At 55.5% G+C, this 24,729-nt stretch overlaps 2 protein-coding genes across 19 annotated transcripts in view; one reads left to right on the forward strand and one right to left on the reverse strand.

Annotated features, from left to right (window-relative positions):
* Positions 1–55: 55 nt before the first annotated feature.
* PDZD7 (PDZ domain containing 7) lies at positions 56–23,538 on the forward strand. 10 transcript variants are annotated; one of them, XM_032179839.2, is made up of 17 exons: positions 56–139; positions 830–1,220; positions 7,160–7,300; positions 7,618–7,792; positions 8,805–8,981; positions 9,238–9,385; positions 10,518–10,578; positions 11,931–12,326; positions 12,853–13,050; positions 14,701–14,751; positions 15,317–15,492; positions 18,903–18,994; positions 19,145–19,236; positions 19,400–19,471; positions 20,330–20,947; positions 21,872–21,972; positions 22,368–23,538. In XM_032179839.2, the coding sequence occupies exons 2-17, from the start codon at positions 995–997 to the stop codon at positions 22,749–22,751; spliced, it is 3,108 nt and encodes a 1,035-aa protein (XP_032035730.1). In that variant the 5' UTR covers positions 56–139; positions 830–994; the 3' UTR covers positions 22,752–23,538. The 10 variants fall into 10 exon arrangements, 7 of the variants coding, with proteins under 7 accessions (XP_032035730.1, XP_032035747.1, XP_032035762.1 ...); XM_032179856.2 differs by lacking the exon at positions 19,400–19,471; XM_032179871.2 differs by lacking the exons at positions 19,400–19,471; positions 21,872–21,972; positions 22,368–23,538 and having other exon boundaries at positions 20,334–20,456.
* Positions 23,437–24,729, reverse strand: part of LZTS2 (leucine zipper tumor suppressor 2) — a 61,653-nt gene continuing 60,360 nt past the window's right edge. For all 9 annotated transcript variants that reach the window (XM_032179934.2, XM_032179961.2, XM_032179942.2 and 6 more), the window contains one exon: positions 23,437–24,729. In XM_032179934.2, coding sequence (XP_032035825.1) covers positions 24,046–24,729 — 684 coding nt within the window. In that variant the 3' untranslated portion in view covers positions 23,437–24,045.

Raw genomic sequence — 24,729 nt, forward strand, 5'->3', positions numbered from 1 at the left:
GCCAATGGGAGCCCGGGGCGGTGCAGGCCAGCCCAATTCCCGCAGCCTCCGCGGAGCGTGGGTGGGGTTTGCCGGCTGCAGCAGTAGCTCTCGCCTGCGGGTGGTTTGACAAGGCTGGCGGCGCCACATCAGCGACTAGGTGAGGGGGACCAGGCACAAAGGGGTGGGGGACCTGGAAGGCCGAGTTGATATTGGGGTGCTTCATTCTGGGTCCCAGAACTTCTCTGAGGGAACTGGCCCTGGGTTTTGCGCGGGATGTCGTGGGACCCCTCTCCAGCAGATCCTCCCCGAAAGCTTGGGAGAGGTTCATGCAGCCTCTTTAGACCCGGAGCCGCTGCCTGGAGCCCGCGGGTGTCTGGGGGGCTTCCTGGGCCTCAGCTGTCTAAGGTCCTGAAGCCCTATCCTCGAGGCCCAGCCCGCCCCACGCCGCCCCCGCCCTACCCCGGGCCACCCCCATGCCCGCATGTGCATGAGAGAGGTGATGCCATGAGCTGTCCTGACCTCTCTTTTGTCTCACACCTCTCTAAGCCCTAGGGCCCGCAGTAATCCCAACTCCACTCTCAACCTCTACTGAGGACTAGGGACGGGAGTGGATGACTCAGCCTCGAGCAGGAATGAGGGGTGAAAGGTTCCCATCTGCCTTGTATAAAGTTAGCGAGAGTCCACGATGGTGCCTGGACGGGGCAGTTCTCTGGCCTAGGGTGAGACAGGAGGGGGGCCTAAGGCATGGGAGGGCAGGATGCTTAAACCAGCGGGGAGGGGTGGAAGTTTTGGGGGGCAGCAGGGGAAACATTTACACCCCTCCCTCATCCCTGCTCTCCCTGCCCAGGCCTGGAGCTCACATTTCTGAGAGGCATCGCAGACGAGGGCCTTCACGTTACTGAGACCCCAGCCCCGCACAGAGGCTCATGGAGCTCGAAGCCCGCGGGGCTGCCCTCTCCAGAGCTAGCAGATTCCTTCTGGACCTGTAGGGTGTCGCCCTAGCCCAGCCGCCATGGCGCAGGGTTTCGCAGTGGGCTTCGACCCACTGGGCCTAGGAGACCTAAGCTCCGGCTCTCCGAGCTCCCTCTCCTCCCGAGGCCACCTAGGCAGCGACTCAGGCTCCACCGCAACGCGATACCTGCTAAGGAAGCAGCAACGGCTGCTGAACGGGCCCCCCCGCGGAATCCGAGCCTCATCGCCCATGGGACGCGTCATCCTCATCAACTCCCCCATCGAAGGTGGGGGCGAGACCCAGCCACTGTCCTGGGTTGGGGAGGGTAGGGGTAGGGGAGAGTGGGAACTCAGCAGGAGGAGGCAGAGCCAGTATGATTGGGGGAATTCAAGAGATAGGAGTCACAGGGAGGTGGCAGGCCGCCTGGGAACCCATACACTCTTCCTCACCTGCCCTTGGCCTCTCCTCCAGGCCAATCCTGTAGGGGTCCAGGGTCGTAGAAGGGTCAGAAGAGGGAGAGAAGGCCACGGCAGCAGGGACAGGCATGCGTGTGGTACGCTAGCCCCAGGTGGGCAAGGCAGGGGATTGAACTGGCCTCTTTCTCCCATGGGCTCTGCCCTTCTCCAGATCCATTGTGTGTACTTCTGGGGGATGGGGCAGGATAAAGAAGGACATCCTCCATCAACCAGTCCATTGTGTGACAAGCTCTGTGCTGGGCTGCGAGGAGTCCGTGCCCAAGCGGGTAGACAGAATTCAGGGCTTCTGTGCTGAAGGAGGGGAATGAAGGCAGCACAGCAAATGTTCAGAAGAGGAGGGTTGAGGGTGGAGAGGGAGCTCCATCAGGAAAGGGGAGACCTAAGCTTATGTAGTTGCTTAATGCCGCTTCATGGAGCACCAATTCTATACCAGCCTTGGGGAGGTGTTACAAGGGACCTAGAGAGAAATCAGGCTCCCTCTTCACCTTCCAGAAATCTATAGTGTAGCAGGACAGAGCAATAAGAACAGCTGGTGGCAGGGGTGAGCTATCACCAACAAAGGCTGGAAGTGAAAAGCATGGAGCATGGTAGGTGGGCACTTAGGAGCCAGCCTGGCTGCAGTGACAGATGTGAGGTGACTAAGAGCTGGTGAGCAAGACAGGACCTAGAATGCCAGGTGCGGAGCCAGGACCCCTGAGTCTGGGCTTTCTGTGGGCAGGGCCAGATAAATATCTCCAGCTCCTCTCCTCTTTCTTAGCCAGCAGAGCTCCCCTGGCTGGATCCCAGACTGGACTCTTCAGGCCCTGCTCCTCCCCCTCTGAGCCAGCAGGGCATCTCTGTTCCCCTCCCTAGGCCACCGGAGCAGGGGTGGGCATGTTGCTCAGGGAGCAGGCTTTCCTCCACCAGTGGCCTGGCATGCTCACCCCTGTCATACACCAGTCTATGCTTCACCCTCTGGTGAGCACAGGGCACTGCTGAGGGTCACCATGGTCATTCTGGTGAGGGAGCAGAAGTCCCCAGAGGAGTTAGGAGACATTGGGGAAAAGGGAAGCAGGCACCACATAACCGTCTTTATTAGTCCCATTCTATTAAAAGAACTATGCTATACTCCCTCTGATACACTCTTTCTCTTTCTCTCTCTCTCCCCTTCCCTTTGCCCATGTATGATGCAAGGGCTGTTTATAACGTCTTTTTTTTTTCTTTAAGAGGGAAAGGGTCTTGCTCTGTTGCTCACCCAAGCTGAAGTGCAGTGGTGTGATCATAGCTCACTGCAGCCTCAAACATCTGGGCTCAAGTGATCCTCCAGCCTCAGCTTCCTGAGTAGCCAGAACTATAGGCATGCAACACCAAGCCCAGCTAATTTTATTTTGTTTTATTTTTTGTAGAGACAGAGTTTCACCATGTTACCCAGGCTGGTCTTGAACTCCTAGGCTCAAGTGATCTTCCGGTCTCAGCCTCCCAAAGTGCTGGGATTATAGGCATGAGCCACTGTGCCTGGCCTATATCGTCCCTCTAAAGATCCTCTTCCAGGGATTTCATGATTGCTTTCTCTCTCTGCCTCATGCTAGTGCCACTGTGCAGCCAAGGAAGCAGCATCTCCTAGCAGTGAGGGACTGAAGAGTTGCTCTGACCACTTGGCTTCTCCTCTGACTGGGCAAGGACCCTCTGAGCTCAGAATTCTCCCCTCTGCCGGAGCATGAATACCTCCCAAGTCACCGGAGCCTGGAACCCTGCCCCGTGTTATTATTTGGATCACTCCCGGGGAGTAAAATAACTGATAAGGAATAAACAGTGGGAGAAGGGACATTGCCACCTACATCAGCCCCATGAGATCCCACCAGCTCCTTAAATTCAACTGGTCCCAGAGAAAATGCATTACCTTTAATCCAGGAAAGCGTTACCCTTAATGCATTTCTCCTCACTCTCCTCGTTTGTCCATCCATCCATCCATTTATTCTTTCACTTATTCAAAGAAATACTTATCAAATACCAACCACTGTCCAACATATTGGAGATACACTAGAAGAGAATTACGAAGTCCCTACCATGATTGAACTTACGGTCTAGTGAAAAGAGACAGATAAATAACACAAATAAGTGAACGACGACAAAGGATGGAAAGAGTCAGAAGGTGATCATCTGATGATATGATAGAATGGTGCTTCTCAAACCTCAGATGCCTCAGAATTGCTGGGAAGTCTCATTCAGGGATAGATTGCAGGGCTCAGTCCCAGAGCTTCTGGTCCAGTGGGTCTGTGGTAAAGCGAAAGAATTCCCATTTTTAGCAAGTTCTCAGATGACACTGATGCTGCTGATCCAGGACCAAGCTTTGAGAAGCCCTACAAGAGGGACTCACTGGGAGGAGGGGTAGGACACTCCAGGAAGCCTTCTCTGAGAAAGTGGTGTCTGAGCCAGGAGGGGAATGAGGAAGAGGAGCTGACCTTCTAAAGGCCTGGGCAGGAGCACTGCAGGCAGAGGGGACACTGGAAGGACTTGGCCTCCACGAGGGACAGGAAGATCAGTGTGGCCAGAGCTCAGTGAGGGAGGGGAGGGCGGAGGGGTGGGCAGAGGAAAGCCTAGGCAGGAACTGGAAGCACCCCAGGAGACTGGAGTGCTAGAAGCAGGAACAGGTGTTGAAGTTTTTAATCAGGGAAAAGACATGATCTAATGTAAAAGCTGACTCTGGGTACTGTATAAAGAATAGCTAAAGGGGGCAAGAGTGGAAGCAAGGATAGTGCCGGGGCTGCAGTGGAGCACCTGGGGGAGAGGCTGGGGCAGTGGAAGTAGAGAAGATTCCATCCTTGCAGGGCCCAGGCTCCTGGAAAACCTCAGATTTCACATTCCCTGACCCAGGGCCCTAGGGAGGCCCCAGTGAGGCCCTGAGGAGAGAGGGTTGGTAGCAAGGGAGCAAAAGCCTCCTTGGCTAAGGCTGAAAGTGTTCTGAGATCTGTGTAATCTAATCAGCTGGGAAAGCCCTGGCCCCCCACATCTGTCCTGCATCACCCCTCCCCACAGGCTGCCCTTGGGGATTTCTTTCTGAGCTGCCCTGGCCGTGTCCTGTAACCTGACTTCTCTTAGATCAAATTGAAGTGTGTGTGTGTGTGTGTGTGTGTGTGTGTGTGTGTGTGTGTGATTTCTCCCTGTCAAACACCTCTAGAGTAACCCTTACCCATGAAGAAATCTCAGCTTCTTACCTGGGACCCAACTTACCCCTCTAGCCTTCTTGCTTTTCTGTAACTGGAAGGCCTCCTCAAGGGCCCACAGCTGAGCCTCCCTGGCTCTTTCCCCCTCATTAGTGCCCCCCACTTTCCCCCCACCCATCAAAATCCCACCCATCAGAGTCCTTACAGAAACCTTACCTGGCCTGGGCGCGGTGACTCATGCCTGTAATCCCAGCACTGTGGGAGGCCGAGGCAGGCGGATCACTTGAGTTTAGGAGTTCGAGACCAGCCTGGCCAACATGGTGAAACCCTGTCTCTACTAAAAATACAAAAATTAGCCCAGCGTGGTGGCACATGCCAGTAATCCCAGCTACTGGGGAGGCTGAGGCAGGAGAATCGCTTGAACCCAGGAGGCGGAGGTTGCAGTGAGCCGAGATTGAGCCATTGTACTCCAGCCTGGGAGAAGAAGAGAGATTCCGTCAAAAAAAAAAAAAAAATCCTTACCCGACAGGTTCAGCCTTTAGGAGCCCCCTTCCCCGCCTACTTTCCCCAGCGTGATGGAGAGGGCCACCTTGGGCACATACATATTGCAGTGTGGTGTGGTTTGGGGTTTCTTTCCCTGTGTAGCCAGGTAGTTCCTAGAACCCTGACTTCCAGACTCACAGAGTCTAACAGATGGAAGGGCTCTCAGGGATTCCATAACATTCCAGACAGAGATTTGCTGGGTCCCAACTTGCATGCCTCCAAAGATGGGAAGCTTACTATCTGTCTTAGAAAGTCCCTTCCATTGGCCGGGTGTGGTGGCTCACACCTGTAATCCCAGCACTTTGGGAGGCCGAGGCAGGCGGATCACGAAGTCAGGAGATCAAGACAATCCTGGCCAACACAGTGAAACCCCGTCTCTACTAAAAATACAAAAAATTAGCCGGGCGTGGTGGCGGGTGCCTGTAGTCCCAGCTACTCAGGAGGCTGAGGCAGGAGAATGGCGTGAACCTGGGAGGTGGAGCTTGCAGTGAGCCGAGATCGCACCACTGCAGTCCAGCCTGGGTGACAGAGCGAGACTCCATCTCAAAAAAATAAAAAAAAATAAAAAAAAAAAAAGAAAAGAAAATCCCTTCCATTTCAAGGCTGGGGTGGTGGCTCACTCCTGTAATCCCAACGCTTTGGGAGGCCAAGGCAGGCGGATCACGAGGTCAGGAGTTCAAGACCAGCCTGGCCAATATGGTGAAACCCCATCTCTACTAAAAATACAAAAATTAGCCAGGTGTGGTGGCACACACCTGTAATCCCAGCTTACTTGGGAGGCTGAGGCAGGAGAATCACTTAAACCTGGGAGGCCGAGGTTGCAGTGAACCGAGATTGCATCACTGCACTCTAGCCTGGGCGACAGAGCAAGACTTTGTCTTGGGGAAAAAAAAGAAAGAAAACCCTGCCTATTTCTAACAGCTGAATGTTTTAGAAAGTTTTTCCTTAAAAAATCTGCCTCTGTCTAATTCCACTGTGTGAGCAAGAGTACTGCAGGCAGGTTCTGTTTACACAGATGAAAACATCTAATGCCTTCCACAGGGTAGCTCTACAAGCATTTGAAGATAGAGCTAATATACTAATTTATGCTGCAAGCTGATGAAGCCAGACACCCTCAACCATCCCCCATAGAACAGAATCCTGAACCTTCTTGTCTGTCCATCTGACTCTCGGAGTATTAGAATTGTTTATTAATTTGGCTTACCCCAGGCCCATGGGCATGTGAAGCTCAGAAAGCACTGATACACACACACACACACACATACACACACGCACGCACACACACGCACACATGCACACATATTAGGAAGGAAGGAGACCAGTATCTTTTTTTTTTCTTTTTTCTTTCTTTCTTTTTTTTTTTTTCTTTTGAGACAAGGTCTCACTCTGTCACCCAGGCTGGAGTGCAGTGGTGTGAACACAGGTCACTGCAGCCTCGACCTCCTGGGCTCCTGCCTCAGCCTTCCGTGTAGCTGGGACCACAGGCATACACCACTACACCTGGCTAGAGAATAGTGTCTTTAGCGTAGAGTCCTGTCCCGCTGATCTCACCCTTCTTTCACACCTTCCTGGCCCATGGTCTCAAAATCACTCAGAGGGGGCAGGATATGTGGCTCACACCTGTAATCCCAGCACTTTGGAATGCCAAGGTGGGAGAATTGCTTGAGGCCAGGGATTTGAGGCCAATCTGGGCAACAAAGTGAGACCCTGCCTCTACAAAAAATTTAAAAATAATCTAGGCACAGTGGTGTGTGCCTGTAGTCCTAACTACTTGGAAGGCTGAGGCAGGAGGGTTACTTGAGCCCAGGAGTTTTTGGCTGCAGTGAGCCATGATCACACCACTGCACTCCAGCCTGGATGACAGAGCAAGACCCTGTTTCTTTATAAAAATCACCCAGAGGGGCCTTAGAAATGGGCTGACCTGCCCCACTGCATTTAGGCCCCCACGTGCCTGTGCGACTGTGCCCAGCAACCTAGCCTTTGCAGGCCCCAAGTTGGGGAACCCAGGGGCCCTCTGTGCCCAAAATGAACATGGGGGCATCCCTAAATCCCTGTCCTCACAGCCAACAGTGATGAAAGTGACATCATCCATTCAGTGCGGGTGGAGAAGAGTCCAGCAGGGAGGCTGGGATTCAGCGTGCGCGGGGGCTCAGAGCACGGCCTGGGCATCTTCGTCAGCAAAGTGGAGGAAGGCAGCAGTGCAGGTAAGCGGAACCCCCAGGCCGAAGTCCAGGCTTAGGATGTGACTCCAATCTCAGTGAATGGCAGGGGATGCTGCTGTCAGGGACAGACGGAAGAGTCCCCAGCTCTGGAGGACCTGATTGATGGGGAGACAGGGCCAACCCTCACAGCAGAATGGTTTGAGGGACAGATCCCTAGGCACTGGGAACACTCAGCCCCTGCTCTGACAATCCTCACTCTGATTGAGGAGCTCAGTTTGACCCCAGGGAGCTCCATCTGATGGGGGAGGCTCAGCCCCACCCTGGGGACCCATGCTAGCCACTCCCATCCTGTGGTGCAGAGCGGGCTGGCCTGTGCGTGGGGGACAAGATCACGGAGGTGAATGGGCTGAGCCTGGAGAGCACCACCATGGGTAGCGCCGTGAAGGTGCTGACCGGCAGCAGCCGCCTGCACATGATGGTGCGGCGCATGGGCCGTGTGCCGGGCATCAAGTTCTCCAAGGAGAAGACCACGTGGTGAGCAGCAACTCCCTCATCCTAGCCCTGGCCTTGCCCCAGCCCACCCCAGCCCTACCACCACCCAAAACCCACTGGCAGGAGAGGCTTCTGCTCCTCCTGCTCGCTGGCACAGGAAACGCAGGGGATCCAAAGGCCTGACCTCAAAATAAGGAGAGGCCGCATCTCTCCCCTGCCCTCCTCCAATAGCTCTGCTCTCCCAGATCCCAGTGGTTCTGCTGCTACATTGCTGCTGCTCCTGCTGTGAAACCCAGAGGCAAAACACCACCTCTCCACAGGGGTGCTGTAAGGATTAGAAATGGGGCTAGCCTGGGCAACATAGCGAGACCCCTTCTCTAAAAAAAAAAAAAAATGCCAGGCACGGTGGCTGAAGCCTGTAATCCCAGCACTTTGGGAGGCTGAGGCAGGCGGATCACCTGAGTTTGGGAGTTCAAGACCAGCCTGACCAATGTGGAGAAACCCCATCTCTACTAAAAATAAAAAATTAACCGAGCGTGGTGGAGCATGTCTGTAATCCCAGCTACTCGGGAGGCTGAGGCAGGAGAATCGCTTGAACCTGGGAGGCGGAGGTTGCGGTGAGCTGAGATCATACCATTGCACTCTAGCCTGGGCAACAGGAGTGAAACTCCATCTCAAAAAACAAAACAAAACAAAACAAAACTGGGCATGGTGGGCATGTGCCTGTAGTCCCAGCCATTCAAGAGGCTGAGGTGGAAGGACTGCTTGAGCCCAGGAGGCTGAGGCTGCAGTGAGCCATGATCACACCACTGCACTCCAGCCCGGGTGGACAGAGCAAGACCCTATCTCAAAAAAAAAAAAAAAAAAAAAAAAGTAATGGTCCTGGCACATTGCAGCTGCTCAATAAAAAGAGGCAATAAGGCTGGTTTCCCAGTTAATGAACCTATGCCCCAAAGGCAACCCCCACTTTCCCTGCCGTTGTTAGAGCTGCTGGGAGGGTGGTGGGTGGCAGAGGATGGAGGACCCCACCTGAGGGCCCCCTGTTGTTGTCCAGGGTGGATGTGGTGAATCGGCGCCTGGTAGTGGAGAAGTGCGGTTCGACACCCTCCGACACCAGCTCAGAAGATGGCGTCCGGCGCATCGTCCACCTATATACAACCTCCGACGACTTCTGCCTGGGCTTCAACATCCGTGGGGGCAAGGAGTTTGGCCTGGGCATCTATGTGTCCAAGTGAGGGCTGAGGCAGGAAGTGTCTTGGGGTAGAACTGAGAATGGGGTCTGGAGTGGGGCCTAGGCTGGGATGTGGGGATGGTCAGCAAGTGAGGCCTGGCCAACCACCTGTCTCAGTGAGGGCCTGGGAGGGGGTGGGAAGCCCCAGTAGAAGGGTCAAGGAGCTTGACTGGTGCAGTCTTGTGTCCAAGAGAAGGGGGTCTGGGGTGGGGTGATGGAGGGCAGGCCTATCAGACTGATGCCTGTCTGGCCTCAGAGTGGACCATGGTGGGCTGGCCGAGGAGAATGGCATCAAGGTGGGGGATCAGGTCCTGGCGGCCAATGGTGTCAAGTTTGACGACATCAGCCACAGCCAGGCCGTGGAGGTGCTGAAGGGCCAAACGCACATCATGCTGACCATCAAGGTGGGCAGAACTGTGGGGGTAGGGAGGTGAGGCCAGAGTAGGGGCTTCCCAGACCACCCTAGTTCTTAATTATGCTCTGCAATTTATGACGTTCCCACAGCCACTAGAAGGTAGACAGGCATAGTTCTCATCCCTGTTTTGAAGAAGAAGAAACAGGTTTAGAGAGGCACAGCAACTCACGAACAGGTCACTTACTCAGCTGGTCAGTGGCTGGGCGTGGTTCCAGTCCTGCTCCCCACAGTGCTAGAGTGGTGCCCCTTTCTTACGAAGGGTGGAGGCCTAGGGTTGAAAGGAACAAATGTCTTGCCCAGAAGGGAGGGGTGGTGGCTGTGGCTTTGGACAGGACCTGGGTGATGGGCATCCCTAGGGCATACAGCTAGGAGGGCTGGGCTGGGGCCAGAGGTTGGATTTCACGGGAGGTGGCTGGATTCATTATTCATGTGGGTCTCACACTTGTCTGAGGATCAGGTCTTCTCATTCCGGCTCCTGGAGGATGCCACCTCACTGTCCCCTGGTGCCCAGCCCTGGCCCCTGCTCTACCCTTCTGCTTCCCCAAGTCTTCACTTGGGGTGAAGGCTTCATTGGGTGCCTCCTCTGCTGCCCTCCCCCACCCATTTCTACCTCTCCCCCATTCCATTTTTCCTTTTCCTTCCTCTCAGATTATCCCAAACATCTCTCCTTACTCCCATTCTGCCCCTCATTCATTCAACAATATTTTTGAGCACCCGCTATGTGCCGGCCACTGTGCCAGGTACTGGGGCTACAACAGTGAACAGGACAAATAAGTTCTCTGCTACTGGAGGGAGACAGACCAATAAACTAGATGCTTGTAGATAGTGACAAATGCTCTAAGGAAATTAACAGAGAGATGGAATGGAGTAATTCAGGAAGGCCCCTGTATCTCGGGGTCAGGGCGGCCTCCAGGCAGAGTGAACAGCAGGTGCAAAGGCCCTGAGGTACAAAGGAACTTGGCATGTTCAGAAAGAAAGTGGCCTGTGTGGCCAGAACATGATGAATTTGGAGGACAGAAATGAAGTTGAAAGTTTATGCCCATCCTGTCACCCCCGCCCCATTCTCACTGTCCCTCCTCACTGCTCCCCCTTCCCTCCTATGCCCACCATCCCCTCCCCAGGAGACCGGCCGGTATCCTGCCTACAAGGAGATGGTTTCTGAGTACTGCTGGCTGGACCGACGTAAGTGGCTCAGATCTCCAAGGTTGGAGGGAAAGGGCTGAGGCCTGAGGGTGGGGCCCGGATCTCTGAAGAAGAAAAGGGCCAGGCTCGGTGGCTCACACCTGTAATCCCAGCATTTTGGGAGGCCAAGGTGGGAGGATCGCTTGAGCACAGGAGTTCAAGACCAGTCTGGGCCATGTAGGGAGACCTTGTCTCTACAAATAATAATTTAAGCCTGCCGCGGTGGCTCATGCCTGTAATCCCAGCACTTTGGGAGGCTGAGGCGGGTGGATCACCTGAGGTTGGGAGTTCGAGACCAGCCTGACCAACATGGAGAAACCCAGTCTTTACTAAAAATACAAAATTAGCCAGGCATGGTGGCCCATGCCTGTAATCCCAGCTACTCAGGAGGCTGAGGCAGGAGAATTGCTTGAACCCAGGAGGCGGAGGTTGCAGTGAGCAGAGATTGTGCCATTGCACTCCAGCCTGGGCAACAAGAGCAAAACTCCATCTCAAAATAATAATAATAATAATAATAATTTAAAAATTAACTGGAGTGGTGGTGAGGGCCTGTGGTCTGTGCTACTTGGGAGGCTGAGGTGGGAAGATTGCTTGAGCCCAGGAGTTTGAGGCTGTGGTGAGCTGTGGAGCTGTGATTGTTCCACTGTACTCCAGCCTGGGTAACACAGTGAGAGACTGTCTCAAAAAAAAAAGAAAAAAAAGAAAAAGAAAAGAAAAAGCCTGGCACGGTGGCTTATGCCTATAATCCCAAAACTTTGGGAGGCTGAGGTGGGTGGATCACCTGAGGTCAGGTGTTCGAGACCAGCCTGGCCAACATGATGAAACCCCATCTCTACTAAAAATACAAAAATTAGCTGGGTGTGGTGGTGCATACCTGTAATACCAGCTACTCGGGAAGCTGAGGCACAAGAATCGCTTGAACTCAGGAAGTAGAGGTTGCAGTGAACTGAGATCACGTCACTGCACTCCAGTCAGGGCCATAGAATGAGACTGTGTCTCAAAGAAAAAAAGGAAGGAGAGGGAGAGGGAGAGGGAGAGGGAGAGGGAGAAGGAGAAAAGGACAGGAACCAAGACCCTTCACACAGTCTAGAGCTATTTCTGGGCTCCCCTCTGAGAATCTGCGGATAAAATGCAGGCTCTCCTAGGGTCTGGAGTCCCGGTGGGTGATTCGAGAAGTGACATGCCTTAGGTCAGTGGCAGCATCTCAGAGCAGCGGGTTCCTCACCACTGCGGTTCTAACCCAGGCTGCTGCCTGACCTTGCCTCCTCCACCCCTAAGCCCAAGGGTGGTCTGCAAGCCGGGCAGGGCCCTGAAGCAAGCCCGCCGATCCCTGGCGTCCCTACTCCCTGCAGTGAGCAACGGGGTGCTGCAGCAGCTGTCCCCGGCCTCTGAGAGCAGCTCCAGCGTCTCTTCGTGCGCCTCCAGCGCCCCCTACAGCTCGGGCTCCCTCCCCTCGGACCGCATGGACGTCTGCCTGGGGCGGGAGGAGCCCGGAAGCCGCGGCCCAGGCTGGGGGCGGACAGACACAGCCATGCAGACGGAGCCTGATGCGGGAGGCCGGGTGGAGACCTGGTGCAGCGTGCGGCCCACAGTCATCCTCAGGGACACCGCCATCCGCTCGGAAGGCCCCCAGCCCGGCCGCCGCCTTGACTCTGCGCTCTCTGAGTCCCCCAAGACGGCTTTGCTGCTGGCCCTCAGCCGACCCCGGCCCCCCATCACGCGCTCCCAGAGCTACCTGACCTTGTGGGGTACGTGGGGGATGGGTGGCTGCTGCTCTCTCCACAGCCTCTGGTCCAAAACCTGTCTCAGACCCTGTCCTGGGCTCAGACCTCCGTTTGCCCCAGGCCTTGACGCAGCCCCTGCCCAACCCAAGCTCCAGGCTGCTCAGACCCTGCTGTGGGCTCCACTTTAAATTAGTCCTGGACCCCACATTCACCCTTAGTCTCAGCCCCTGTTCTCCGAACCAGCCCTAACCCCAGCTCCTGGATCTTGGAGTTCCCAGGCCTATTTACACACACAGTCGCTCACACACACGCACGCATGTGTGCCCTTCTCTAACTGGGCCTCAAGGGAGATTCCTCACATAGCCACAGCTGTGCGGTGGGGAAAAGGGTCAGAAAGTCGGAAGAGGAACCGCACTCCCACCCCGGCATAGCTGCAGATCCTGTCTGCCCTCTCCTCTCCCTTCTCTCTGTCCCTCCCCACACCCCTGCCCCTCGTCCTTCCCTTCTGCCCACCCCTCCAGCTCCCCCGGTTGCTCCCTCATGTCTGCAGAGGAGAAGAAGCAGCGGAAGAAGGAGAAGTCGGGGTCTCCTGGGGAGAAGGGTGCCCTGCAGCGCTCCAAGACGCTGATGAACCTCTTCTTCAAGGGAGGGCGGCAGGGGAGGCTAGCACGGGACGGGCGCAGAGAGGCCTGGGCACCGGACAGCGGGAGCCTGACCAAAACTTGCCCTCGCCTGGACATAGAGAAAGGTAAGTAGTGGGTTGATCAAACAGGAAGACAAGGTCAAGTCCACTAGCTTCGGCATCCAGCAGTTCTGAGTTGAGATCCCACACCGCCTCTTACCAGCTGAGTCCCTACTCAACCCCTGAGAGCCTCAGTTTCCTCATGAGTAAAATGGGGGTAATAATACCTATTTCTTTTTCTTTCTTTTCTTTTCTTTTCTTTTCCTCTTTCTTTCTCTCTTTCTCTCTTTCTCTCTTTCTTTCTTTCTTTCTTCTTTCTTTCTTTCTTTCTTTCTTTCTTTCTTCTTTTTTTTTTTTATTTTGAGATGGAGTTTTGCTCGTTGCCCAGGCTGGAGTGTAATGGCACAATCTCAGCTCACTGCAACCTCCGCCTCCTGCGCTCAAGCGATCCTTCCACCTCAGCCTCCCAAAGTGCTGGCATGACACGTATGCATCACCATGCTCAGCTAATTTTTTTGTATCTTTTTGTAGAGATGGGGGTTTCACCATGTTGCCCAGGCTAGTCTCAAACTCCTGGACTCAAGCTATCTACCCGCCTCAGCCTCCCAAAGTGCTAGGATTACAGGCGTGATCTACCACACCTGGCCAATCCCAACTACTCTGGAAGCTGAAGCAGCAAGATCACTTGAGCCCAGGAGTTTAAGACCAGCCTGGGCAATATAGCAAGACCTCATCTCTAAAGAAAAAAAAGTAAAAGAAAAATAAAGCACATCTTGGCTCAGCTGCTGATTTAAGCTGGGTCTAAACATCTGAGCAACATCATCAGACATCTGTCCCCCTCCATCTCTCCCATGGGTTGGCTTCGCTATCGTGGGGCTTTGCCGACTTGGGGGTAAGATGGCCTCTATTGCCTAGCACCCCCAGGGGAAAGTGCTTCTCCTTAAATAGTTCCAGCTGAAGTCCCAGGGTAAGCTCTCCCTGGCCCAGCTGAGATCCTGTGCCATGCAGAATAAATCGCTGTGATGTGGGAGAGAAAGTGCTTTTGTTGGCCAGCCTGGGTCATGTACCTACCCTGAAGTACACGGGCTAAGAACAGAGTGGGGTGGGTCCCCAGGGGAAAATCAGGGTGCTGTTTTCAGAAGAGGGGGGTGGATGTCGGATCAACAAAACAACCAGAGAATGAGGAGCTGGACGCTGCTTCGCCCTGGGGTGGGATGTTCTGGGGTCTCAAGGTGATTGTACCATGGGAGAGATAATCGCTTCGAATTACGGCTGCCTGGTCCTTCTCCGTCAGCGCATCTCTCTTCCCACAGTTCCCAAGGCCCTGCCCTCTGCTGGTTCTCCTCCCACCTCTCTGACCACTCCTCTATCTCCTTCCAAGGCTCCTCTTTTTCCCTCTGTCCCCTGAAGGTAGGTACTTCTCCAAGCTCTGTCCCTGAGGTTCTTCCCTCCATACATTTGCTTCCAAGTGAATTTGCATAAGCAGTGCTCAGACTGCACCCTCTCTTGATCCAAAATCGTCCTGACTCCCCGTTGCCTATGAAGGAAGTCCATAGACTGAGCATTGCCTTCAAGCCCCTCAGGGCCAGGCCTCTTGCCTCCCTATCCCACCTACTTCCAGTCTAATTTTCCATTCCAGCTTGTCCTGAGCCCTCCTGACCCCCATTTTCAGACTGGGGGCCAAGGCCTGCAGCTGAGCCTCTTTCTTCTTCATAGCAGGGGGCGTGGGCCCAGTGCAGAAGTTTGTCACCTGGAGACTGAGACATGGTAATTCATGCATCCCTTTACCAAGGCCTAGTTTACAGTAGAGCGGCAGATAAGGGTGCATGCTGGGGGCTAGCTAAGTGGCTCTGGACTAAACTCAGTCAGGGTCAAGCATGGGGGATCAGGCAGCTAGAATGGTACATGTTGGGGGCAGCTAAAAGAATTGGACTAAGCTTACTAGGAAAGATAGAGTGGCAGACAGATATTGGGGTGCATTTTAGGAGCTTGTGTTGGGACTGCCAAAGATATATTTGGGGGTGATGAGGGAGCCTGTGCTGGGGCTCCAGTGGGGAACAGACTACTATGACAGTGCATGTTCAGGGGGCCCTGGGGGCACTGGGCTAAGACCCCATGAAGAAACAGACTGGTATAGGGGTCTGTGTTGGGGCTGAGGGCTGGGGTTTGTGCTGCATTGGTGGGCAGGTTGCTGTGGGCAACCATGGTGGGGAGCATATAGGCTAGGCTAGGATTCTGCCCCAGGCACCTGGGCTCTCAGCTGGCCAGTTCTGGGGCCCAGCCCTGCTGAGGGAAGCCCCTCTCCCCTCCCCTGATGACTCCTGCCCTGCAGACCGAGAGAGGGGCCGGGCCCTGCTATCTGCCAGGTCTGGGAGTCCCTCCAGCCAGCTGCCTAATGTGGATGAGCAGGTTCAGGCCTGGGAGAGCCGGCGGCCCCTCATTCAGGACCTGGCCCAGAGGCTGCTGACTGATGACGAGGTGCTGGCTGTCACCCGCCACTGCTCCCGGGTAAGCCTTCATCCCATCCGCAGCCCTGGCACACGGTCCTTCGGTCACCCAGCCCATCATTCATTCAGGCCACTGTCCACTGACCAGTGTCTGGGCTTGATGCCAGGAGGCTAGTGGTCAGTAAAATCAGAAGTCACCCCTGTCTCACACACACACACACACACACACACACACACACACACACACCTGCCAGCTCACAGGAAGAAGAGCTAGAAAATCACTAGAACCTAAACGCCCATGGTGATGAGTCACATGAAGAGCTGTGAAGAAAAAGAACATGAGAGGGTAACCCAGGAGACACACATTAGATGGTGTGGGCTGGGAGGCCCTCCTAGAGGAGGTGATATTTAAGCTGAGAAGAGAAGGAGCGGACAGGTGCCAAGTGGGGAAAGTGAGTCCCTGCAGTCACCTGCCTCTGTCCTCTCTGAGCCTCCATCCTTCACTGCATGCCACCCTCTGCTCCTGGGTCAGCCAGCAAGCCTGGCTTCATGCCAGGTCCTCTCCCCTGTTGCCCAAGTAAGTAATCCTTTGCCTCCCCCAACACCTAAACTGTTGTTCTCTGTTCCCTTCCACTTCAAAAAGAACCAGAGGGCCCCAGGGTGGGGAGAGAGTCAGATTTGAAGGAGTCTCTGGGGCCCACCTGTTGGGGAGGCTATGGGGCACAGCTCACTCACTCCAGGACTGGCAGGTCCTCTCCTGCCCCTGTCTCAGGAAGGCCTGGGTGTGTACACTGGGCTCTTTGTGAGGAGTCTGCACACTGTGTGTGAGGGCAAGCTGGGAGGTCTTGAAAAATTGTTTGTGGATTCCCTCACCCTTCACCGTACTCAAAGTGGGGCTGTGTTTTATGTCCGTGTGGTGTGTGCACTGGCGTATCTGTGGGGTACCTGGTTTGTGTTGATATGACTGCATGATTGTGTGTGTGTGTGTGCATGTGAACAAGCATGTGTCTGGCTAGCGTGTGCGTGTGTGTGTCCATGCATTGTCACCTGGAGACTGAGACATGGTCATTTATGCATCCTGTTACCAAGGCCTGGTTTGCAGCAGAGCTGCAGATGCGGGTGTGTGCTGGGGGAAGCTAAGGGGCTTTGGGCTAAACTCAGAAAGTGTCACCCTCAGCTCCCAGGGCTAAGTAGGGCAGCGTGTACCAGCCTCCAGTGGGCCTGCAATGTAGGCTTTGGCCACGAGGTGGGGCTCTGGGACTCTCTCTTTGGCAGCTCCTTTTCCCTCATCCCTCCCTTCTCCTCTGCCCAAACCTCCCACTGTGCCCCCATACCACCTGCCGAACTCAACCACCACCCAAACCTGACCCAAGCCCCCCACACCAAGAGGTCAGACCCTCTGCGATGGAGCCCTGGCTGAAGTGATGAGTAAAGTTCTCCTAGTGACTGGGGCATGTAGCCCTGAACCCCAGGCTTCCCCTCTCTCCCCATGTGAGCCATCTCTCTACAGCTGCTAGACCAGGAATCAGAAACCCCTCTCTGGTTGGCCAGGCGCGGTGGCTCACGCCTGTAATCCCAGCACTTTGGGAGGCCTAGGTGAGCGGATCACCTGAGGTCAGGAGTTCGAGACTAGCCTGTCCAACATGGTGAAAGCCCATCTCTACTAAAAATAAAAAAATAAAAAAATAAAAAGCTGGGCGTGGTGGTGGGCGCCTGTAATCCCAGCTACTTGGTAGGCTGAGGCAGGAGAATCTCTTGAACCCTGGAGGTGGAGGTTGCAGTGAGCCAAGATCGTGCCATTGCACTCCAACCTGAGAACAAGAGCGAAAATCCGTCTCAAAAAAAAAAAAAAAAAAGAAAGAAAGAAAGAAAAGAAACCCCTGTCTGATCGCTGTAACACTCCCCAAGCCACCTGGTGACCCATTGTCTTTGGCAGAATAAAGTACACGCTCCCCGCTCTCACATTGCAGGTCCTCCCTGATTCAACTCCCTAACCCACCAACCTCCACTTTCCCATGGCCGCCGCATAGGTTTATACAGGTTACAGCCTGCACAACCTCAGAGACGCTACTCACATAGTCACCTGTGCAGCAGCTCTGCAAGGAGGCTCTTCATGGACCCCATGGCCACGTTTAAACCACTATCTACTCATTTTTCCACACCACCTTTGCAACACTTTCTTCCCAACTTTTGTGCTGTTCCCTACGTCTATCTTCTAAGAGTCAGTCAAAATACCACCACCTCTATGAAGCCCACTGGGATCTTCCCACCTTCCTCTGAGACTCCCTGTGCCCCATTGCCCACGGTTTGTAGTTCACTGGGGTATGTGACTCATCTTCCCCTCGCTCCCACTAGACCCAGTTCCTGAAGATCTGAGACAGGATCATTGTGCCCCTGCTGCCCAGTACAGGGCCTGGCACTTAGTGGGTACCAAATCCAAGTCCATGAACTTAAAGCGTGTGCACATATGAGGCTGGTTCTGCACCACATGTGTCTCTCCAGACAAAAGGGAATGTATTATTGATATGTGTAAGTGTGAGTCGCTGTAACTGTGTGTGGTTTGGGGCCACACACATCGTTTGTATTGTATTTATTTCTAGATATTTATGAATGACCCACTCTGACCACCAGGGCATGCTCTGTCTCTGTGCTTGTGCCCATAGAAAGTGTTCTATGCGTGCGTGTCCCTGACTCAGTCTCCCTCTCGCCACGAGGGGGCGGTGTGCTGTCCAAGTGGGATGGCTCCCAGTGTTCAGGTCTTCAGAGTCAGTGGGGTGTGGCTGGTGGCATCCGGGCAGTGCCAGGCAGAAGGGGCTCCACCCCGCCCCCCCAAGGGAACTGATTGGTGAGGCTGTCTGCAGAGCCGGCCCTTCCCCAAGCCTCCTATTCCAGCCCCGAACAAAGCCTAATTTGTAGGTCTATGTGCAGACACATGCTGGGACAGCCAGGCACACAGCCTAGAGTTTGGCTCAAATTCCTTCCTTCTGCCTGGGATGTGGGGGTGGGGAGGAGAGTCCACTCCCTGCACATCCTTTTCCGGCACCAGAGCAGGCAAGAGTTAGACTTCCTGGGTTCCAATCCCTCTTCACACTTGATTATCTCTGTGGCTTTGAGTGAAGTCCTTCTCTCTGAGCCTCAGTTTCTGCATCTGTAAAACGGGAATAATTAATGCCATTTCTCAGGGTGGTTGCTGAGAGACGGTATGTAAAAGGCTTAGAAAAGTGTCTGTCCCAAAGCTGTTATCGATGCTGTTGCCATTTATTGCAGGTCTGTTATTACTGCAGGCTTCCACCCTGTCACCAAGATCAGGCCACCCTGTGGCAGCTGGGGGTGGAGTGAACCTTTCCCAAGGCATGCAGGGCTGGATAGGTCCCTACATGTGTAGAAGAAACACCTGCATGCCCTGGTGTCCCCCTCACTCAGCTCTGGAAGTCCCCACTGCTGTCTGACCTGTGGTGCCTCTATCTGCAGTATGTGCACGAGGGAGGCATAGAGGACCTGGTGAGGCCCCTGCTGGCCATCCTCGACAGGCCCGAGAAGCTGCTGCTGCTGCGGGACATCAGGTGGGAGGAGGTTGCAGAGAGGGCTTGGGGGCAGGAAGGGGATCCCTGGAACCACCCCCAACCTCCCAAGGGCTGAAGGGTATCCTGGCACCTCCAGAACTGAAATCCTGCCTGCCCCTCCCACCCCTGCTGTCTCTCGCCCTCTCCCAGGAGTGTGGTGGCCCCCACAGACCTGGGCCGCTTCGACAGCATGGTCATGCCTATGGAGCTGGAGGCTTTCGAGGCCCTCAAGAGCAGGGCAGGTCAGCAGTGGGGGGCGGGGCTTCTGGGTCCTGAGCCCTGCTGGGGGTGGGGATGGGACCCGGTGGTGGAGAGGGCTGCAGAGATTGCCGAGCCCCTTGAGCTGCGTCCCTCCCGGAGCCTGGCGGGGTGCCTTGCGGCTGACCTGTTCATCTCTCCAACCAGTCCGGCCTCCTGCTTTGAGACCAGCCCGGCAGGACACGCCGCCCAAGCGTCACCTTATCACCCCCGTGCCTGGTCAGTCAGAGTCCCAGAGCCCAGGGAGGGGCACAGCCCTGGGGAGATTAGGGAAAGGAGGATGGGCCTTCTACTTCTTTCCCCACTGGGGGCAGTTGTGGCATCCAGGCACATTGTGGTTCCCTGAAGGAGAGCTCTTGTCCACCAGAGCCATTTTATCACATCTGCTGGTCACCACCTGTACTATACCTTACTTAATAGTTGGTTTGAAAACCACTCACTTTTAAAATCTAGTCTCATTCTATGCAGTAACCTCTGAGAAATTACGTTTGGTGTGCTACAGTCGTATTTTTTCTTAGACGCATTAAAATAGAACTGTAACGATTCCAGCAGGAAGTATTAAAATGCAATTCTAGGCTGGGCGCGGTGGCTCACGCCTGTAATCCCAGCACTTTGGGAGGCTGAGGTGGGTGGATCGCTTGAGGTCAGGAGTAGAGACCAACCTGGCCAACATGGCGAAACCCCGTCTCTACTAAAAATACAAAAATCACCTGGGCTTGTTCGTGCACGCCTGTAATCCCAGCTACTCCGGGAGGCTGAGGCAGGAGAATCGCTTGAACCTGGGAGGTGGAGGTTGCAGTGAGCCAAAATCGCGCCACTGCGCCTGGGCGACAGAGTGAGATTCCATCTCAATAAATAAATAAATAAATAAATAAATAAATAAATAAATAAAAGCGATTCTAATAGAACATGTTTGTCTGCCTCCCCGGTGGGTGGGCCGCACTGCAGTGGTGCCTGAACAATCTTGGGCCTGGCTGTCACAGGCCCCACACAAACCAAAGCAAGGCCTGGGTCCTGGAGAGGTGGTCCAGGCTGGGAGGGGAGGAGTGGGCAGCTGACCTTGGCACTCTTCCCCAGACAGCCGCGGAGGCTTCTACCTGCTGCCAGTGAACGGCTTCCCGGAGGAGGAAGATGATGGGGACCTGAGGGAGCGGCTGGGGGGCCTCAAGGTCTCCCCGAGTGCCTCTGCCCCTCGCCACCCTCATAAAGGGATCCCCCCTCTCCAAGACGTGCCAGTAGATGCCTTCACCCCCCTCCGAAGTGCCTGCACACCCCCTCCCCAGCCACCCCCCGTGGCTCCCCGGCCCCCGCGGCCTAACTGGCTGCTGACAGAACCCCTGAGCCGAGAGCACCCTCCGCAGAGCCAGATCCGGGGCCAGGCTCAGAGCCGCAGCCGCAGCCGTAGCCGCAGCCGCAGCCGCAGCCGCAGCAGCTGGGGTCAAGGCAAGTCTCCAGGTAGACGCTCCCCATCCCCGGTGCCTACCCCTGCCCCCAGCATGGCCAATGGGCGCTACCACAAGCCTCGGAAGGCCAGACCCCCTCTGCCACGACCTCTGGATGGGGAGGCAGCCAAGGTGGGGGCCAAGCAAGGGCCCTCGGAGAATGGAACTGGGGTGACGGCCGAGGAGGCAGCCATGAAGACCCCTAGTGGCGAGCTGAAGACAGTGACACTGTCCAAGATGAAGCAGTCCTTAGGTGAGTCCAGGTGGGACTGGGCCCGGCAGGGGACACTAGGAAGCCTGGGCCTAGGAAAAGAATCTGGAGTATTGGGCCAGGCGCGGCGGCTCACACCTGTAATCCCAGCACGTTGGGAGGCTGAGGCAGGCGGATCACTTGAGGTCAGGAGGTCAAGACTAGCCTGGGCTACATGGTGAAACCCCGTTTCCACTAAAAATACAAAAGAATTAGCCGTGTGTGGTGGTGGGCACCTGTAATCTCAGCTACTCGGAAGGCTGAGCAGGAGAATCGTTTGAACCCAGGAGGCGGAGGTTGCTGTGAGCCCAACTGAGATTGCGCCACTGCACTCCAGCCTGGGCGACAGAGTAAGACTCTGTCTCAGCCGGGCGCGGTGGCTCACGCCTGTAATCCCAGCACTTTGGGAGGCCGAGGAGTTCGGGAATCCAAGGACCTCACCTGAGGTCAGGAGTTCAAGACCAGCCTGACCAACATGGAGAAACCCTGTCTCTACTAAAAATACAAAATTAGCCTGGCGTGTTGGCACATGCCTGTAATCCCACCTACTAGGGAGGGTGAGGCAGGAGAATCGCTTGAACTCGGGAGGCGGGGGTTGCGGTGAGCCGAGATTGGGCCTTTGCACTCCAGCCTGGTCAACAAGAGTGAAACTCCGTCTCAAAAAAAAAAAAAAAGACTCTGTCTCAAAAAATAAATAAATAAATAAAAGGGAATTTGGGGTATTGGGGTGCAGTAGGGTGGGGTCTAGATTTGAGGGGCTGGGATCTGGAGGATTTTGGAATGAGTTGAGATTTGAGTAGTAACAGAATGTAGGGATGTGGGAGAAGCTGGAGCCTTGGATTTGGGGATGGGATTCTAGGTTTCTCCAGGGAGCTTGCATTTTGGGGTCCGGCTGCACTCTCACACGGTGTTTCTCCCCATCACTAGGCATCAGCATTTCTGGGGGCATTGAGTCCAAGGTGCAGCCCATGGTGAAGATAGAGAAGATCTTCCCTGGGGGGGCCGCTTTCCTCAGTGGGGCCCTGCAGGTGGGTGAAGCATGCCCTGGCCCACCCTCTCAGCCCACAGCTAAAACCGGGCAGGAGGTGGGGCTGGCCATGCTCAGCTTCCAGCCAGACATGTTTAGCCCAGGTTGTGGGAGGAGGCTTGGGGTGAGGGGGTTCAGGTGAGCAGGATGAGCAGGCCCAGGGAAAACTCTGTCTCCTCATGCTAGCCTGAGCCTGAGCCCCAAGGGACAAAGAGCCCTTGTGCCCCACCCTGCCCCCAACGACTCCAGGCACAAAAGTCTCATTGTCCATCCCCTCCACCCAGATGGGGGAGGAGTGTCCTCGTGGGTGGAGGTGAGAAGATACTGCCTTCAGGTTGGGGGCTGATGCAGGGTGACATGAGGAGGGAGGTATGTGACTCTCTCACCCCATCCTAGGCTGGCTTTGAGCTTGTGGCAGTGGACGGAGAGAGTCTGGAGCAGGTGACCCACCAGCGTGCAGTAGACACCATCCGTCGGGCTTATCGAAACAAGGCCCGGGAGCCCATGGAGCTTGTGGTCAGGGTCCCCGGGCCCAGCCCATGGCCCTCACCCTCTGACTCATCAGCCCTTACTGATGGGGGCCTTCCTGCTAATCATTCGCCTGCCCACCAACCCCTTGATGCTGCTCCAGTTCCTGCCCACTGGCTCCCAGAACCTCCCACCAATCTCCAGACTCCTCCCACTGATGCCAGGCTCCTCCAGCCAACTCCCAGCCCAGCCCCCTCCCCAGCCCTCCAGACTCCTGATTCTAAGCCTGAACCCTCCCCACGCATCCCATGACCCTTCCCCTAACCTCAGATTCTCCCACTGACTCCAGCATCTCGTTATCCCCAGGACCTCTCTTACCAACTTCTTTAGAACTCTCCAGCTCCTGCCCACCCTGCCTCCTCCCAGTGCCACACTGGTGGCTCACGTCTTTCCACTTTCTTCCTTCCTCAGCTGTCCTTAAGGCTCTGCCTTAGTATCCAAGGACAAGGTGCTAGTGGGCAGCCTGTGTCACCTGCACTCACTGCTCCCCCACCTCCCAAGCCAGGAAAGGGGGTGAGAAAGCCAAGGTCTGGAGCTTGGGATTGGTGGGCACTTTCTCACACGCTGCCCCTTATGAGTCGCCCAAGCCTCCAGGGACACAGACTCTCAGACAGGGCCCTGAAGGGGTCAATGCATCCATTCCTCAACCCCAAGCAGCATTCTGTGCAAGGAAAAGGATGAAAGGCTTTCCTAGTCCCTGAAATCCTGAGAGATCATTTCATGTTGGGGTCCACTAAGACCTCAGACATTCTACTGGATTTGTCCTTCCTCCATCACCTTTTCTCCCCAAGAGAGCTCTATGAGGGGGAGGAGAATAGCCAGCAAATGGTGGGGGGGTGTGGGTCAAACAAGTTCCTGTACTCTTTATTCCACACATTCATTTTTAAACAAAAAAAAATTTTTTTAATTTTTTCTTTGGGTTTGTACAAGAAATTTACAGTGTGAAAAATATACAAGTGAAAACGAGGCCATAAACCTGGGTGAAGGGAGAGGCTGCTTGGTCACAAACACAAATAAACAAGACATTTCTGAGTTCTTCCTTTGGTCTGACTTCAGCCCCCTCACTCCAGGAGAGAGGCTGCAGAGCTCAAACCCGGGAACCGAGCCCAGGCCCGGCCCTGTCCCCCAATGTGGGCAGGCACATCTGGAGCAGCTGGTGCCATCTGGCTTTCTCTGGCTTTGGGGTCGGGGGGAATGTGGAGAGTAGGGAGCCCCTTCTTCTTCCCAGCTCCCCTGGCTGGAGTGGGCTGGAAGCGCCTGTGAACAGGGTTGGCAGTGGCACTGGCAGCGGTGGGGAATGAAGTGGGTAGTAACAGGAGCCTCTGGGTAACAGTGAACACGGGGACCTTCAAGCGGTCTGATCTTGCTCCTCCAAGTCATAGGGCCACCCCGAGTTCTTGGCAGAAGCCCAGAGGCCTGGATCCTAGGAGACAAGTGGCTTTGGGGCCCTCAGCCTTTGGGGTCATCCGTGGACCCTGGGGCCTAAGTGGATCTGCAGCTGCTGCCCCTCTGGCAGAGCTCCCTACAGAGCTGGGTGCCGAGGGCCCTAGATCTCAGTAGCAGTGATCTCCTCCAGGCAGATGCAGGGGGCCTGCTCTGCCAGGCCCAGGTCAGCGAGCTCCCGGGCCTCCAGCTCCAGGCTGAGCTGCTGCAGCTCCTGCTCTAGCTGCCGGTTGCGCCGGTACATCTGGATGTAGTTGTGCTGCAGCTGCTTCTGGTAGCGGATCACCTGCTCCTTCTCTGCCTGCCAGGCCAGCCGCTCCCCCTCAAAGCTGTCCCGCTGCTCCTCACCCCGCCGCCGCTCCCGCTGCAGCTCCACCCGCAACCGCTCCACCTGGGCGCGCAAGCTGCCCCCAGCCCCGGCTGCTGCCCGCTGCACTTTGGCCTCATCACTCTCTGCCAGGAGGAATGGGTCAGCAGTGGCAGGTGGCACATGTGGCTCCCGGAGTCCGGCCGCCTCAGCATCCAACTGCCCAGCTTTCTCCCGCAGCTGTTCAGCTTCTTGGCGGTGTCGCTGCAGCTCCTGGGAACAGGCTTCCAGCTCCAGCTCCCGAGCTCGGGCGGCCTCCTGTAGACCCCGCGCACGGCCCTCACTGACCCGCAGCGTAGCACGGGCCTCCCGCAGCGCCACCCGCAGGGCCACCAGCTCGCTGCCCTTCTGCACCAGCTCTGCCTGAGACTCCTTCAGCTGCTGCTTCAGCAGGGAGATCTCGCCTGATTTCTGGCACAC

This window comes from Hylobates moloch, unplaced genomic scaffold (genome assembly GCF_009828535.3).
Source record: "Hylobates moloch isolate HMO894 unplaced genomic scaffold, HMol_V3 SCAFFOLD_3, whole genome shotgun sequence".
NCBI lineage: Eukaryota > Metazoa > Chordata > Mammalia > Primates > Hylobatidae > Hylobates > Hylobates moloch.